Raw genomic sequence first — 16,284 nt, 5'->3', positions numbered from 1 at the left:
AAAAGGGTTAAGACTCGAGAGTTATTTTAAGAAGGTTTTCCGTTACAATTACTCATTTCCTGAAAACATTTTTAATAAAATAACTAGTAGCCTAATCCCCATTTAAAAAAAGTAACCATAATCTGATCGATTCTTTTTTATATAACTGTAAGGGAATACAGTAACAGTTACATTTGTTGGTATCCTTATTAAATAACCTACTCTACGCACTTCATGTATTCCATTACTTCCAAAGTCTGTAAATGAATAAAGAAAACTCCCAGTTTTCAATTGGCCATGTATATTCCTGTTATTCATAATTTACAAAATCATAATGTGTACTGTTTCCTAATGTCTTGAGTGTTAACTCTCTCTCGCGATATTTTACCAACGGGAACACAAGCGGAAGTAAATAGTCGTCATGGCATGTTAGCTGGAGAGGGGATAAAGTAGCAAGTTTAGCTTGTGTACGTCAATAAGTTCAACTTACATAAATACTTTACAATCTTACCGGTTAGCTGATCCGACGTAAATAAGTAATATACTACCCCCTTCTGCATTTCCATTGTAAATACATTACGAGAGTCGAGGAATCGTGCAGCACGTTTGTGGCCTGGAAAGACGCATGCTAGCGTAGCTAAGCTAGCCAACCCAAACGCGGCTGTTGAGCTAAGTCCACTGAAGTGGCTAGTTTCACTAGCTAATGCCGACTATCATTTTAATCATATAGACTCTACTTCGCCCCAGATAGTATTAATTCTGGCCGTCGTGGAGGGAAAGTTTGGTTGGATCTAAAATGATAATTGAAAACCTTGATGCCTTGAAAACATGGCTGTCTGAAACCCTCGAGCCCATGTAAGTACTGTTAGCGACACAGGTGTTTCCTTCACTCAGCTTTAACCATTATAGAGTTATAAGGTGATGCTTTTAGAAACAGACAATGTGAAATTTACATGTTATTTATTTGTGTTCGTTTGTGTCTTTTCTCTATTCCAGCTGTGATGCAGACCCTTCTGCCCTCGCCAAGTATGTTGTTGCTTTGGTGAAGAAAGACAAAAGTGAAAAGGAACTTAAAGCCCTTTGTATAGACCAGTTGGATGTATTTCTCCAGAAAGGTATTTCATCTCCCTGCTTCATGCAGGCTGTATTTTGGAAGCCTTGTTAAATGTATTACCTGATCCAATGTGTGTTATTGTTCCTGTCTAATCTAATATATTCTCATGCATGTGCACTATCATTATCTTTCAGAGACACAGCCTTTTGTGGATAAGCTGTTTGAAGCCATTGACAACAAAAACTACCTCCCGCAGCCAGAGCCACCATCCACTCTGATCAAAGTTGAGAAAGACGAGCAGAAAAAAGATGAGGTATTACTGAGCGGAAAACTATTTAAAAAATACTGTTGTTGCATCACACATGAATATAATAGTACAACACGATATAAAGTACCACACCTCTCATATAAGTGGCCATCAAAAATATTTATACAAAAGTTATAACAAACTTACTTTTACTTTATTTAGACAAACCGAGAAGACGATCGGGAGAAGAAGGTTCCTCGCCGGGTGAATCACAGCCCACCGCAATCAAGCTCTCGTTACAGCAGGGATATCAGGTATGTGCAACTGCATGTTTCAACTTTCTCGATCTACTTGTCTTTTAACTCACTAATTCACCGCTTGTCGTGCCTTGTTTCCCTGAAGTTCAAGGAGAGGAGATGATCGCAAGAGAGACGACCGTTCCAGGAAGAGGGAATATGACCGCGTCCCACCAAGGAGGGACTCGTACAGAGATCGCTACAATCGCAGAAGAGGCCGCAGTCGCAGTTACAGTCGGAGCCGAAGCCGGAGCTGGAGCAAGGATCGAACCCGAGACAGAGAGAGAGATAGAATTCGTAGCAGGAGCCGGTCACAGAGCAGAACTCGGTCTAAAAGTAGAGGTAAGAACCTGGTTGATGGAGCTGAACTGGTCTACAGTGTTCTACACAGCACCAGCAAGGTCAATTTGTGTCTTTCATTTGAGAACATTGTTCTTCCACGAAAGAGCAATGACACCAAATCCTGGATTTTGAAATGCCTTTCTTTTACAATCTGCACTCTACTCAAAACTCACTCCATTCGAACTATGATCTGGTTTTCTGCTGACCTTCCAAAATGAATCTACTTAGATAAGAGATGACAAACAAGACAATAATTATCTCCTGGATTCTATGTCTATATTATTTTCAGCTTTTTTGATCTGTAACAGTTATTATTGACTTACTGTATATGATGACGTATCAGCGTTGACCTGAGCATTTGGAACTGATAGAATTGAGTAGTGATGGCATCATGAGTGCATATTAGGAAAAGGAACAACAACCATATAAACAAGGTGGATACGTTTATAATATTTTCTCACTTGTATGCAACTTTTGTCTTTTTGCAGAACGGGATTCGGGAAAGTTGAAGTTAGATCTGGCCCCGGTCCGGCCCGAGGGGGGGGATGGCTACACCCCAGCAGCCCTGGTTCCCACTGCAACCACCTCACACTTCCCCGTGCCAACACTGAGTAGCACCATTACAGTCATTGCCCCCACACATCACCATAGCAACAACACCACTGAAAGCTGGTCGGACTTCCGTCCTGGGCCTCCTGTGGATCGTGTCCTTTTCAACAGGGGCCCGCCCCCCCAACAGAGGAAACGCTGCCGGGACTATGATGGTAAGGAACGCTTATCAAATATTATCCATTAAAATCGATAAATTGTCTTTTTTTGTTGTTGTTGTAGTTTGTGTGTTTGATGTTCTTCCCTTGTTCGTCATGTTTTCCAGAAAAGGGCTTCTGCATGAGAGGAGACATGTGTCCTTTTGACCATGGAAGTGACCCAGTGGTAGTGGAGGATGTCAATTTGCCCAATATGCTGCCCTTCCAACCTCCACCACTCCCAGGTGTGGACACCCCACCGCCTCCAGGCCTCCCCCCACCACCCCCTCTCATGAACCCCCCCCCTGTGAACCTGCGGCCCCCCGTGCCCCCACCAGGGTCTCTCCCTCCCAGCCTTCCACCTGTTGCAGGTAGGGATTCACACATTTCTATGAATTGTGTAGGGCCCAAATATTTTGATCATCGAATGTCAGAACCTAATTTCAGGTACAAAAACTGTGACTACGATGTCCACGACTACAATGTTCATCTCCAAAGTTGTGTTTGTTAAAGGTGGGGTAGGTAGGTTTGAGAAACCGGCTCGAGATACACTTTTTGTTATATTCCATGGAATGCTCTTAACATCCCGATAGCAATGAATATCTTAAGTGCTTTGACAACAAATCCAAAATAAAATGTCATCTGTGGAAGCCGTAGTACTGTAAAAAACACGACCAATCATCTGAGCCGGCCTGGCTAAAATAACTGGATGGCCTACCTGCCTGTCAGCCTTCCATCTGTGCACAAACTTATCTCGTGCCCTCATTGGTCATGTGCGCGTTCGTGTGTGTTGGAGGAGGGGCTCTGTAAGGAAATGGCAGATTTCTTCCGGCTGTATATTTTCAAATTCTAGCGCACTCGAGGTGGTTTGTTCAAAATTACCTACCCCACCTTTAATTGACTAAGATTATAATAAAAGGCCCAAACTTTTACTCAATTTACACAAGGTTCAATAATTGTTATCTTTATATTATGAGAATATATTAATTCATATGATTAATATTAAATGTTGATTAATTGGCTATTGTTGTAGCTAGGAGTGAACAGGAGAAAAAAGAACAGAAGTTACCTACCGGGTCAACAGTTAGTTATGACATGTTAAGAACAGGTTAGATTCACGAATATAGTTTCACCAGTTTGGGTTCTGCTTTAATTTGTCATTCTATAACATTTAGTTTAAATCTGTCTGATACAGGTCCACCTCCTCCTCTTCCTCCTCTGCAACCGTCAGGCATGGATGCTCCTCCCAACTCAATGACCAGCTCTGTGCCCACCATCGTCACTTCTGGGATGCGCTCCTCACTCCCCCAGGCCGCCCTGCCACTCTTCCTTCCTGGTAATAGTTGTGTTTCTTTTTCAAGTAAAACATGTGATTTTGTTTTTACAAATTCCCGTTGCTATACCTTTCTTTTCTCTAAAGTGAGTTAATGTATATTATGTCTGCTGAACAGACAACTATGAAACGGATGTGTACAACCCTGAAACGGATGTGTACAACCCTGAGGCTCCCAGCATCACCAATACCTCCAGGCCGATGTACCGCCATCGGGTCAACGCACAGAGACCCAACCTGATTGGCCTCACAATGGGGGAGGTGGACAATCCACCCAGAGGTATTGTTCAACATGAACTGGACCATTTGAGCTTTGCATAGATTGTCTTTAAACATCAATGTACTGTCTGTCATACCATTGTCAGGCTTTCCGATGTGATGATCTGTTGCTGTGTTTTGACTCTTTTTTAAAAGGCTTGCTTTTCAGTGTAGATCTCTTTTTGAATAATGTGCTTGGGGTTGCAAAGGTCTCTAAATAAAAATAATTATTGGTAATACATAGTTAAGCCAGCATACAGTTGGTTTACATACTCTCAAAGCTGAAGACCCCATGTTTTCCAATCAGGATAACATGCATGTTTTCATAGACTATCCTCCATCACAGTTTTGTCTCCATATACAGCCTCAGCCTATTAGGTCTACTTTTCTATTTTATTCCCATCATTCCCTGTCATTTCCTATGAAAAGACTCCACTTTGAATATTACCAGTGTTTTGCATTATGTGGACTGAAATCTGACCTGTTGTTGTTTTGTCTCTCCCCAGACAAGATCCCGAACAACATGAGGGTCGTTATGGAGTCTAATGCGAGGAAGAGACCGCCTCTATCCCACGATGGAGGCCTCCCCCCCAAGAAACCTTGGTTTGACAAGTAAGAGACCCATTTCCGGTCGTATAAAAAACGAATGCTGTATGCTGCCTTTTAAACCCAGCAGTAATGCACCTTTCACTTTGAATTGTTTAACTCCTCTCTTCTCGCTTCAGACCCAACTTTAACCAACCCAACCACCAGGGCTATCACAACAGAGTCCCATTCTCTGCCAACGCCAAGCTGCTGGTTCGACAAATTCCTTCGGAGCTCAACAACATCAGCAAACTCAATGAACATTTCAGCAAGTTCGGCACCATTGTCAACCTACAGGTCAGTCCCTGTGTTGTTCTGTCTTTATGAGAATGCAGCTATGATTGTTACTCGTCAATCAACTATAGGTCAGTATATTGGAAAAATATGTAGTTACTGTGTAGTGCAACCTGTGATGCAGTACATTAGGTCACTAATATACGAACAGTGTGTGTATGTGAATCTGGTATCAGAAAATTCAAGTGTTTTTAAAACGATATCTGTAGAAAGTTTGACACAGAGGAAGGATATTTATGATTTTTACGTTTGAGTAATGGTTTTTGTTTAATATTAAGTTTGTTATATTCAACATGTGTTAAAAAATAAGGCTGTTTAAGCAATTGATTAATCTTAACTAAGTAATACAATTAGCAACATTTGGTCTGAAGCCAGCTAAAATTACAGAAGAAACTTAAGGTCAAATACGTTTTGGAAAGTCTTGAAACTGAAGGATATTCCAGGGTTTAGTGCACACATTTACATTTGGGTTAATAAGGTGATCTGATTACCCATTGAGCATTAACAGGATTGACAGTATGTTTGACCCACCCAGCGTTACTAGAAATGTCTCACAGTACCATGCTTGTTTGACAGGTGGCCTTCCAGAATGACCCGGAGGGCGCTCTGATCCAGTTTGCCTCTCCAGACGAGGCTAAGCGCGCTATGCAAAGCCCAGAGGCGGTCCTCAACAACCGCTTCATCAGGGTGCACTGGTATCGAGAGGAGGGGGGTGATGGCCTGTCTCACCCCCATCAGCAGCCTCAATCACAACCAGCCATGGTAAAGGTTCAACCATGTTACCGTGTGGTTGTTATAAAATGTCCAAGCTTAACACCAACCCAAAACATTTACAGCACATTCCTTCGTTAAGTTCTTAAGTAAGAATAAACACGTTGAAATGGGATGCACTAGTTTCGAAAACATGTGCCGCTACGAAAATAGGGCAGTTATAAAATGTGTTAATCATGTTGTCGATGTTGACGCTTGTTATTGTTACGATCAAAGGACTCCTTGCAGGATTTACGCTGTTAATCTTCTGGTTGTTGTTTATTTGTATATCAATGAAATGCCAGAGCATTATTCTCTCTAGGCTTTCCCATTTGTTCTACTTTGAAAATACTTGTTGCATTAATGTCAGTGCTACCTCCACACCCAATGTGAATACAAAATGATATGTAATAATACAGAGAGCTTCTTTTACTGACCGTTGTGAGGCACTTTAGGATAAGGAGAAAATCAGCATAAAAATTAGATGTTAAAGATGCACCTTAAGACAACTGCAAGATTAAATGTAAGACATTTAATCTGACAAAGACTATGTTGAAATGCATTATGTAGACATGATGTGGTGAACATATCCTTTGTCACCCAGCAGCCCTCGGCCACGTCTCTTAAGCAGTCCGTCAAAGATCGCCTCGGCCCCATGCTCAACTCTGAGCCCTCCCAAGACTCCAGCGTAGCCTCTCAGGTGTGTGTGTGTGTGTGTGTGAGCGATGGTGAGGTTTTTCTCATATGCTTGTCAAAATCTGCAAAGGGTGTGTTAACATTCCATATTTGTTCCCATTGCAGCAGAATTCCTCTAAGATGTCAGTGAAAGACCGCCTGGGTTTCTCTGCCCAACCAGCAGCTCCTGCGGAGAAAGTGAGTCGTATTCTTTTTGAACTTCTCCCATTCTCTTTCAAATTGTGAAAATGATACATGCTGACATTCCCCCACCTCCCTTTTTTAGGTGTTTTCCACATCTTTGGGGCTCACAAAGACGGTATACAATCCTGCTGCCCTGAAGGCGGCACAGAAAAACTCAGAGGAAGCCCTGAAGAAGAAACAGGTGAGCATGGGAATGGTGGGAGAAGGGAGGTTGAAAAGAAAGGCCATTATAGAACACAGTTGGACTCTCAAATAAATGAAAAGGAATGATGTACCTTTTTTATTATCTTCACAGGAAGCTCTAAGACTACAGCAGGATGTACGGAAGAAGAAGCACGAAATACTGGAGAAACACATTGAGACACAGAAGGTAAGATCTTCATCTTTATCTACATACAGGATATCACATCTACAATTTACATTCTGCAATCTCATTGTAAACAAATGAAATGTCACTGAGAGCTGTTCAAGAGAAGTCACTTAAAGCTCCCATGTCATGCCTTTCCGGTGATTACCCGTCCCCTTGTGTGTTATGAAGGTTTTTCTGCATGTAAACGGTCTGCAGAGTCAAAACCCTCAAAGTACACCCTGTAGCGAGTAAAACTCTAACACAGAAAATACCTCCCCAAAACGCCTCGTTGGAGATACGTCACTGTCCATTGATTCTTCCGGGTACCGCATGATGTCATGCGTTACCCGGAACCAAATGGACCAATCCGTGGAGCCGTTACATTACGTCCGCGGAGCCGTTGCGTGAAGCCCCCGCTGATTGGTCCAAATTGACCAATCCACGGACTTTCTCACACACACTAACTCAGTGCAGGCAGCTCTGCTGATCTCTCCTCCCTGGCTGCAGGCTGATAACAGACAGTTGGGATCGCGGTGAAATTCTCTCTGCAGACCCATTCTCACAGCGTTTATCAACCTTTTTCTTACTCAATATCAAGCCACACTTATTGTTTTTACTTCGGCTGTGACTTTGTGTGTGCTCAGGGTGAGTTTGGCTGTGTTTCGCTGTGTATCGCTAAACAAGGAAACCACACCTCGACGGAGCTCAGCGCAATTCACAACGTCCCGACCAATCAGAGCACACTGTGCTCACAGGGAGGGTGGGGGCTGGAGCTATTGGAGTTACAACGAGCCGTTAAAGGCAGAGTGAAATTCAGTGAATTCACATAGTTTACAGAGATGCTGTTTGAGAAACCAATGTGTTTTTGGAAAATTGCACAATATAAATCTATTCTAGTAGACCTCAACAATGGAATTATGATCAGTGGAAATGGCCATGAAATGGGACCTTTTTAAATACATGAGCTCATGCACTTTGGTCTGTTTGTGTAGATGTACCTACAATGTTTGACACCTTTGTAAGGGATCTTGTGAGCTTTGTCAAAGTGGTTAATGAAGAACAAATACAAAGAAAAAAAATCCCGTTTTATTGCATCTTACACTATCTTCCATCCTTTGACTCATGTTGTTTTTAAATAGTCCACGTACTGTGGTGTAAACTAGTGATTTAACGTATTGCGCCGAGGCTTCGGAGCATGTGTCGAGTAATCCCCGAAGCTTTTTGTGAAGCATGTATCGAGGCTTGTATCGTTTTGGGCCAGTGACGTCATCGATGACAAACGAAGCCTCGCTGCCTGTCGATACCACGTGACTGCTTCAGGAAGCGATTCAGATCGGCTGAGCCGTTGAAACACAACGTTCATAATACCCATGGTGACATAATAAGAACCATATTACCCCTCCTGTACCGGGTCCGCTGGTGACACGATGGAATTAAAAGAGCTCAAACCCTTACTTATATAGAGGTGTCATAAGTATAAATAAATACCAGCTTAGATAAATGTAGGAATAAAAACATGAATAAATATCGTTCATTGTTTTCAGGGAGATTTAGTGTGTGTGCTGTGGCTCAGCTGGAAAGCATTTTACTCACGACCGCAGGGTCCCTGGTTCAACGACTGAACCATACGTATTTGATGTTGTTTATAAAAGCTACAGCTAAATGAGATAATGTAGTTAATAAATGTATTCTTTGATATGGTTTAGCCTTTCTCAGGCTACAACATGGTTAAGTTTACGAATATTATTAAGGAATACAAATCCCTCTTTGCAATGTTTAGCAGCCTCCTTAGGCTTTTCAATCACAATCATTCAACTGGAATAAATGAAATATTGTTAAAATGAAAATATGATTTAATGTTCGTTGTTCAGTTATTCTAAGGCTTTACTCATTGGGAACTCGGTATGAGAGAGAGCACACTGTTGAGATGTCCAATCTGCCTGTTTTACACACTTTGACCAACAGGAGCTTTGTGTTCAGATGAAGCCCATGATGAAGCCTCATGAGATGAACCCTTTTGCGAACCAATTGCTTCAAAGCTTCATAAGGCTTCATCTCGCCATCACTCGTGTAAACAGCAAATACAAAAATGAAACTTCTCATTCTGTGTCTCTGCTCCGCTCCTCTGCAGCTCCTGATTTCCAAAGTGGAGAAGAACAAAGCAATAAAGGCAGAGGATAGAGCCAAGATCATGGAAACGTTGGGCATGATAACCAAGAGGATCACCAAACTGCAAGAGGAGATAAAGGGAATCTCGAGCAGCAACAACCCGCTGCGCACAGCCAAGAGCAGAGCCCAGGTGATTTGGTGTTTTTTCTAAATGTTGTTTCAACCAGTTTCTTTCTACTTTGAGATGTAGAAAGGCTCAATGCTATTCTCTGATAGCGCCTAGTCCCAGGACACAGGGTTATCAGTTTATCCAGTTGCCTTTGACTTATTACTTTAGACTTGCAATGCCGTCTTTCCTGATGTGACTTTTTAATTTGTTCAGGCACAGAAGGAGCTGCTGGACACAGAGTTGGACTTGTACAATAAGACCCAGACGGGACAGGACACTGCTCTGCTGAAGATCAAGTACACCCAGCTGCAAATTGAGGTATTGACTCAATTTTAAAAGAGCAAACTGTCCTCTCTGTTGAGTCCCATCACAAGAACTCAAATTCCCTGTTTTGCGTTTCTGACCCAGGCGGCTAGACGGGGCATCCTGTCACCAGGACGAGGCCGGGGGGTCCTCACCCGGGGCCGCGGCGCTCTCAGGGCCCGGGGGAGGGGCTCCAGGGGACGGGGAAGAGGCGTGCACGCAGTCGTGGACTACCGGCCACGGGCGCTTGAGATTTGTGGTTTCACCGAGGCAGACCATGTCGACCTGCTGCCACACTTTGCTGTAAGTCGACTTATAACACCTTTTTGATGGAAGCTGTGGTCGGGGGGGGGGGGGGGTGGGGGGGATAATTAAGCGCCTTACATTGGAATAATGCTGTGTGATGTGAAAAAAACACAAGACTAACTATGTTATTGGAAAGGTCATAGAGTTTTACTATAAATCCATGTGTATTTGTATATAAGTGAAAATAGTCAACAGTGCCCTCTGGTGGTTAGACCTTCAGAGTGCAGCTGACTCCAGCAGTGCATCAACACACACTTACTGTTCATTCTGTCTTTATACAAATGAACTGGTGTGGTGCATATAGTAAGGACTATCTCACTTTCACAAGCTTATTCACTACTTTACCAGTAGAGACAAATACCAAGCGGAAACAGTACAAACAAATAAAGATACATTGATAAGCTACACAGTACCAGCGCCAGAAACACTGTCAGCTATCATGACATGGAAAATATAGACACTGTTTCTCATGCTTATTTTAACAGCTGAGAAACCACCACCAATTATAAATCAACACTAAGATTGAAATACAGGGGCTGCAGTATTTAAAGCAAGTTTTAGCAAAAATATACTTAACTCCTAAGATGTGTTGTGAATTGCAAAGAAGATGCATAAGATGATGTATCAATCATTGTACATGAATGAGTTTGTGACCAAAACCTTGTTTGTTTACACTTTTGAAGCAATTTGGAGAGATCGAAGATTGCCACATAGATGAAAACACGCTGTCTGCAGTCATCTCTTACAGGACAAGAGGCGAGGCAGAACAGGTGAGTCGGAAATGTCCTTTGGTTCCTTCATTTCTTGATATTTTTTATTATATCTATCTCACTATGATCACCAAAATATACTTGGTGCTCAGGTTAAACCCGTTGTTTATATTCAAATCTCTTACACTTTATGATCTTTACTTCCAGTAACCGCCTGTCTTCTTGTGCGCTCTGTAGGCGGCTCTTCATGGAGTGAGGTTCAACAACCAGACTTTACGCCTGGCCTGGCACAAGGCCGTGAAGACTCTCAGTGCTGCTCACGCTGATGAGGCAGAACAAGAGGATGATGAGGTTTGTCTTCTCATTGTGCATATATGTAATTTTCCCTTTATAGCACCTATGGTAGCTGAAGTGGGTGTTGGTTCTGCGTAAGGTTTGCTGTAAAGATGATAAAAATGGAGAGGCACGGACAGGATCTGTCTTATTTCTCTCAGCGCCAAGTACATTTTTGTGGTTGTGTTATATTTTGAGAACACTAGAGGGAGCCATTACAGCAAGGAATTGTCTTTATGTGGCTTTCGCGTGGCCTCTGTCTGCAGCTCTCATTAAGCTGCTGGTCTGACTGCAGCGTGAGAATCCCAGGCTGAGACTTTAGTCCCTCTTCAGGCTTTTTAGGGTGCGTTCACACCTGCCCTGTATAGTCCGGTTGAATCGAACCCTGGTGCGTTTAGCCGCTTGGTGCGGCTCATTTGGGTCGGTGTGAACACAATCCGAGACCTCTTAAGTGAAAAATAGGTGGTCTCGGAGCGCTTGCTTGCAAACTCTGGAGCGGTTCATTGCTGGTGTGAACGCAGTCCGCACCAAAACATAGGAAGCGCAGTATTTACGTGTCACCAGAACGCGGATATCTTCAAAATCTTTAACGAGTCTTTCAAGACATCCGCGGTTGTTTAGTTAAAGAATGAAGCAGAATTAAGTGTTGAACAGTGTCGTGTAAAGTAAAAATTCTCCGTCAGCTACATAAAAGTAAGAACACCTGTCGTCGGTGAAACGCCCCTACTGACAGCAGAACGTCTCTCATTATATGTGTCATAATGTTTTTTAACGGACGTTGTCTGATTTATATAATCATATGCGCGGCCCTCTAGTGTCTGTTGATCTCCAGATTAACAGCAGCATGAGAATAACCTGCCGAAAGTGCCGATGCTCCATGGCGGAGGCTCCGGTAGAAATGGCCGGGATTTGCGTTTTTACGCCCTTAATGTCTGACCAATGGTTGAACAGTATTTCCGAGCACATGACTTGTGTTTAAAGTTTATAGTCCGTTTGAGTAAAAAAACGGACTATTAGGTGTGAATGCACCTTTAAATACATGGTGCGAGTGAAGTGCTGATAAAATAAAAGGTCTTTCCACTTTGAACCTTTCCTTTCCTTCACTTTTTAATCATCTGTAGAGCGCATTCATCTCAGTGTTTATTTTCTCCCAACAGTACCCGGAAGAGTCTCTGAGTGATGATGCACTGCTGCAGGATGATGATGAGGAAGAGGACGACAACGAGCCTCGCTCCTGGCGCAGATGAAGATCAGACCGACGCGCCTGGTGTGAAGGACGAGCGGCAATCCAGCAACTTTATTAAATGCCTGGTCATAAAACGACAAGGCACATTTTTACTTTGGCTAGACTTTGTTTTCCTCCTCACAAATGTGTAACTGGCAGCAGAACCATGTGCAGTCTGATTCATTTTAACGTGTGTACCAGATGCAACAATGTTGATTTTTTTTTTTAATGCTCTTAATATAGAATTTGTTGTTGTTTTTCAGTTAACCGAACAAATACTTTGTCAGGACATGTGATAGCTTATCACCTTGAGACACCTTTGTTGAACTCAGCGTAGGCAAACACCTTGTTGTAATTGATTGACTGTAGCTTTTGCAGAATAGTATTAGGTTGACTGGTTTGAATTCTCATGTGTAAATATTTTATGCCCTGGTTTAAATGATTTGTATGAAAGCTTGGCTTCTCAGTTTTTGGCTTTTCTTTGAATTGTACAAAAAATAAAGAATTGAAATGGTCTGAAAACATCCTGCCAAAAAAAACAAAAAAACAATCTAAATGCTCGGGCAGTGAAAAAAAAACTAAAGAGCTGAAAAAGACCATTTCAAAAAACAAAAAAACTTCCTATTCCCCTAAAGAGCAAACTTCCTAAAAAATTCCTACTTCTACAACTTTTTCCTCTTTCTTTTTTGGATGGGTAAGGTAAGCTTATGTATCGCACTGATTTTCATAAGAAGGTAAAGACATGACATTTTAAGAGTATATTTTTGCAAAATGTTTACATTTCCTCAGTATTTATTGCTAAGCATCACACATTTGCACAGACTTCAATATACAAAAAATAACTAAGAGCGTTTTTGTTTTTGTTGCAGGAGCTGTCTACAGTATCCAGATACAACACTTGTCTCCAAGAGGCTTCACCATTTTACAACATTAATTTGTATTACTGTCAAAGCATTGTCTTACATGCAGCTGTTGTATTAAAATAGGCCTACCTGTTTTCTAATGAAACGTTGATAAATGTTTCTGGCATTTTTCTTTTTTTTTGTGAATATTTTTGCCATTTTACATCTTGTAATATGAAAAGCAACACAAATAATTTTGCCCTTTTTTACATTACACAAAGTAGAACATCTATCATTGAGAACCTGACTGAAATAAAAAGGTACACACGTGATAACATATTGATCCCTGTGGAAAAAGTCAGGGAATTAAATAAACGGTAGGATATTCCGCATTTGACTGATTATCGGTATCGGCCTTATTTGATCAAATTGCCGATAAAACTTTGGCTCTGATGCGGCCGTTTCTCTGGCCACCAATCAGTCAGTGTACACGAGCAATGTCCCGCCCACAGCGCTATCTGATAGGCTATTACTGAAGTGTCAATCAACACTGAAGATTTCCCGGGTGGGAGCCAGCCAGAGAGGCGGGACCTTCTCAGATTACAGGCAGTAATCCGGTGCAGTCCGGTGCAGACACAGACTGCAGCAGCTCTGAGCGGGAGAGCCTGGTGTTAAACCGAAATTCAATAAGCATCCCAATCCCTTATGCTGAAGTTGCAAAAACACCACGATTTTATGAACCAATTCTATAAATTACACAGGGACGCGGGAAGTCAGTCAGAGTTGGGGGTGCATGCAGCGCCTCCAGCGGAGTAACTGGTGTGTGTGTGGGGGGGGGGGGTGTGGCTGTTGGTTTCGAGTGGAGCCTCGCAGTTTTTCAGGTTGATATGTGAAACTCATTAGCAAGCCAACATGTATCTAGCAAATGTTTAGCAAAATATTAGAAGTGAGGCTACTAGACTAACGTTAGGTCTACTGTAATAGCCTCACTTTTAATATTTTGAAAAACATTAGCTTGCACTAGTGTTTTGCAGTTGCTAGCAGTTTATTGGGATTGTATGCTAGATAGACAGACATTGTTTTGATATAATAAATTAAGCATTATTGTTACTTAAGCATGTCAGCCTGCAGCCCCACTTGTAACTCTGTCTCTCTAACTCATTGCAGATGGCTGCATTTAAAGAAAAGGGCACAGAGAGGAAACCAGTTGTAAGATGTTTAAAAGTTAATTAAACATAATATACGCTTAAATGCATTTCAAAGAGGTTGTGTTGGAGTTTGTGTTATTCTACATTTTGACACCAAGATTTTCTGATTTTACTGCAAATGTATATCGGTTACAAATATCGGTTATCGGTCTCCTTGATTACTAATAATCGGTATCGGCCTTGAAAAAGCCATATCGGTCGATCCCTAAGATGTGAGATAAACAACAACTTATAAATACCATTAATGTCAACGTCCAAGCCATTTTTTTAAACCTCTGAAATATATCTGGTTGGCACTAACTGCTTGAAACAAAACAAGCATGGACGTCTGACATTAACCAAAGCTTTCAGTTTAAATAAGCAGCACCATACATCCATGATAAGCACTAGGTAAATAAATCCTGTCAGTGCATCGTATTTGAATCCTCAGAAAGGCTCATTTAAAAATATGAAGTCTCCATACATGGACATCTTTCCCATCTATACCATCCAGCCCAAATCTGTAGCCTGTGAGCGATCATTGAGTGGTCTGATCTGTGTGGGGTTTTAAAGCCTTCTTATACTCACTTAAATTCAGAAACTCTTGTAAGTCATTAGTCTTCTCTCCTCCAGGCACTGTGACTTGTATGAAAAGCACAGGTGTAATTTCAAGTGTCCCAGTAAGCCCTGACAGTGAGTCACTCACTAAAACTGAGCAGACGAATGGAATACATGTTTCAAAATGTCTTCTGTGTAAAATGCCTGTCTCTCATTTAGAGCTGTTGCAGCCTGTCAGACAAACATGGGCTCAAATTACTCAGAAGCTAGGCACCTTTTGCTTTCTTCCAACTTAAAGTGAATTTAAGTTGTGGTGTTTAGGTAAAAAAGGATGTGGCTTCCTGTAAGGAGTTGGTAGCGTGCACCTGCAGAGAGGCTCTCCTCAGAACAGCTCCCACAATCCTTCAGACCTGAATAAGAGGGGACAAATAACCCAATCAGTGTCCACCAGTTCGGTGTTCCCGCCCCCCCCCCTGGTGCCTGTCAGGCTTGCAGAGATAATTGTGAGGAATCAGATTTGCTCTAGAATATTTGCTGTTTATCATTTAAGCCCTTTTCCCCTGCGCCACCACCAGACATACCCCCCCTAACCCCTCCGTCTCTCAGTATGGGAGTGTTAAATGCCCCCTCCTGTCCCCTCATTTACCCACTGCAGTGCCCCCAAACTCACACAAGCAGATCAAACCAGCTGTTTCAGTTTTACCTGCACACTTGTGAAGTTGTATCACGAACCTGTAGCTTTTTATGGGTCATTTTCACCGCTTTGATTGAAAGTAACCATGTTTCCTGCGAATGTTCAGGAGCACTTTGTGGAACAGCTACACAAATAAATGTGTTACAGAAAATGTAGGACCCCATGTCGTCTCAAGGCACTTCAGTGGTGGTGTGATGCTCTGCCGGCCTCCCTTTGTGTCTCAGTGGGCAGAGGATGTTTATCTGCTCGGTGTGAGCTCACAAAATATGGCCTAACAAGTTTACAGAATCCCTGTCATTCATTAAATAAATCTTTACTTTCTGATTTGTGTCAAGGAGACAAATTGCATGATATTTTGGAATGAGATGTAATATTGCTTTTCTTCCCTCCCCCCCTCATAGCTTTGGCAGATGAAATTGAAAGTATGTTTCACTGGGGGAAGAAAAGGATTTGTTTGTTCAAAGTCTCACTTTTGTTTGCGTGGAGATTTGCCGTCTGTCAGTGAAAACGATTGTAGTTTCTTTCAGAAGCCCCGGGGGCTCCAGAAGTCGGTCATATGGATATGCAACAACTAGGAAAATGCATAACATTAAACACCTCCTATGTTTGTTTTTTCAGAGTCATTTGAATATCATCCTTGCTTTTTCACAACACGAAAACATTGCTGAATGCCAATTATTACCAATTACCACTTAACCAATTTTGTAGAATAATATGTACCAAATGAATTCTAATG

General features: G+C 42.1%; 1 protein-coding gene across 5 annotated transcripts; it reads left to right on the top strand.

Moving 5' to 3' along the window:
- Window positions 1-364: 364 nt before the first annotated feature.
- On the top strand, window positions 365-13,289 carry rbm26 (RNA binding motif protein 26). 5 transcript variants are annotated; one of them, XM_079667148.1, is made up of 22 exons: window positions 366-834; window positions 976-1,094; window positions 1,228-1,346; window positions 1,503-1,594; window positions 1,683-1,918; window positions 2,407-2,682; window positions 2,793-3,035; window positions 3,860-4,000; window positions 4,116-4,277; window positions 4,762-4,867; window positions 4,981-5,137; window positions 5,711-5,896; window positions 6,492-6,584; window positions 6,689-6,757; window positions 6,846-6,944; window positions 7,059-7,133; window positions 9,244-9,411; window positions 9,604-9,708; window positions 9,799-9,996; window positions 10,683-10,769; window positions 10,947-11,060; window positions 12,200-13,289. In XM_079667148.1, the coding sequence occupies exons 1-22, from the start codon at window positions 776-778 to the stop codon at window positions 12,287-12,289; spliced, it is 2,994 nt and encodes a 997-aa protein (XP_079523274.1). In that variant the 5' UTR covers window positions 366-775; the 3' UTR covers window positions 12,290-13,289. The 5 variants fall into 5 exon arrangements, with proteins under 5 accessions (XP_079523275.1, XP_079523274.1, XP_079523272.1 ...); XM_079667146.1 differs by having other exon boundaries at window positions 6,686-6,757; XM_079667147.1 differs by having other exon boundaries at window positions 6,489-6,584.
- The last annotated feature ends 2,995 nt before the right edge of the window (window positions 13,290-16,284 follow it).

The sequence above is a fragment of the Notothenia rossii genome (assembly GCF_949606895.1).
Source record: "Notothenia rossii genome assembly, chromosome: 2".
Taxonomy (NCBI): domain Eukaryota; kingdom Metazoa; phylum Chordata; class Actinopteri; order Perciformes; family Nototheniidae; genus Notothenia; species Notothenia rossii.
Note: the sequence above shows the minus strand (reverse complement) of the source record. Positions and strands in the feature narration are given on the sequence as shown.

Coding starts and splice junctions, on each gene's coding strand:
- rbm26 (XM_079667145.1), top strand. CDS start 776: ATGATAATTGAAAACCTTGATGCCTTGAAAACATGGCTGTCTGAAACC. Junction 1,347..1,502: donor ACGAGCAGAAAAAAGATGAG/GTATTACTGAGC, acceptor TACTTTATTTAG/ACAAACCGAGAAGACGATCG. Junction 6,758..6,845: donor CAGCAGCTCCTGCGGAGAAA/GTGAGTCGTATT, acceptor TCCCTTTTTTAG/GTGTTTTCCACATCTTTGGG.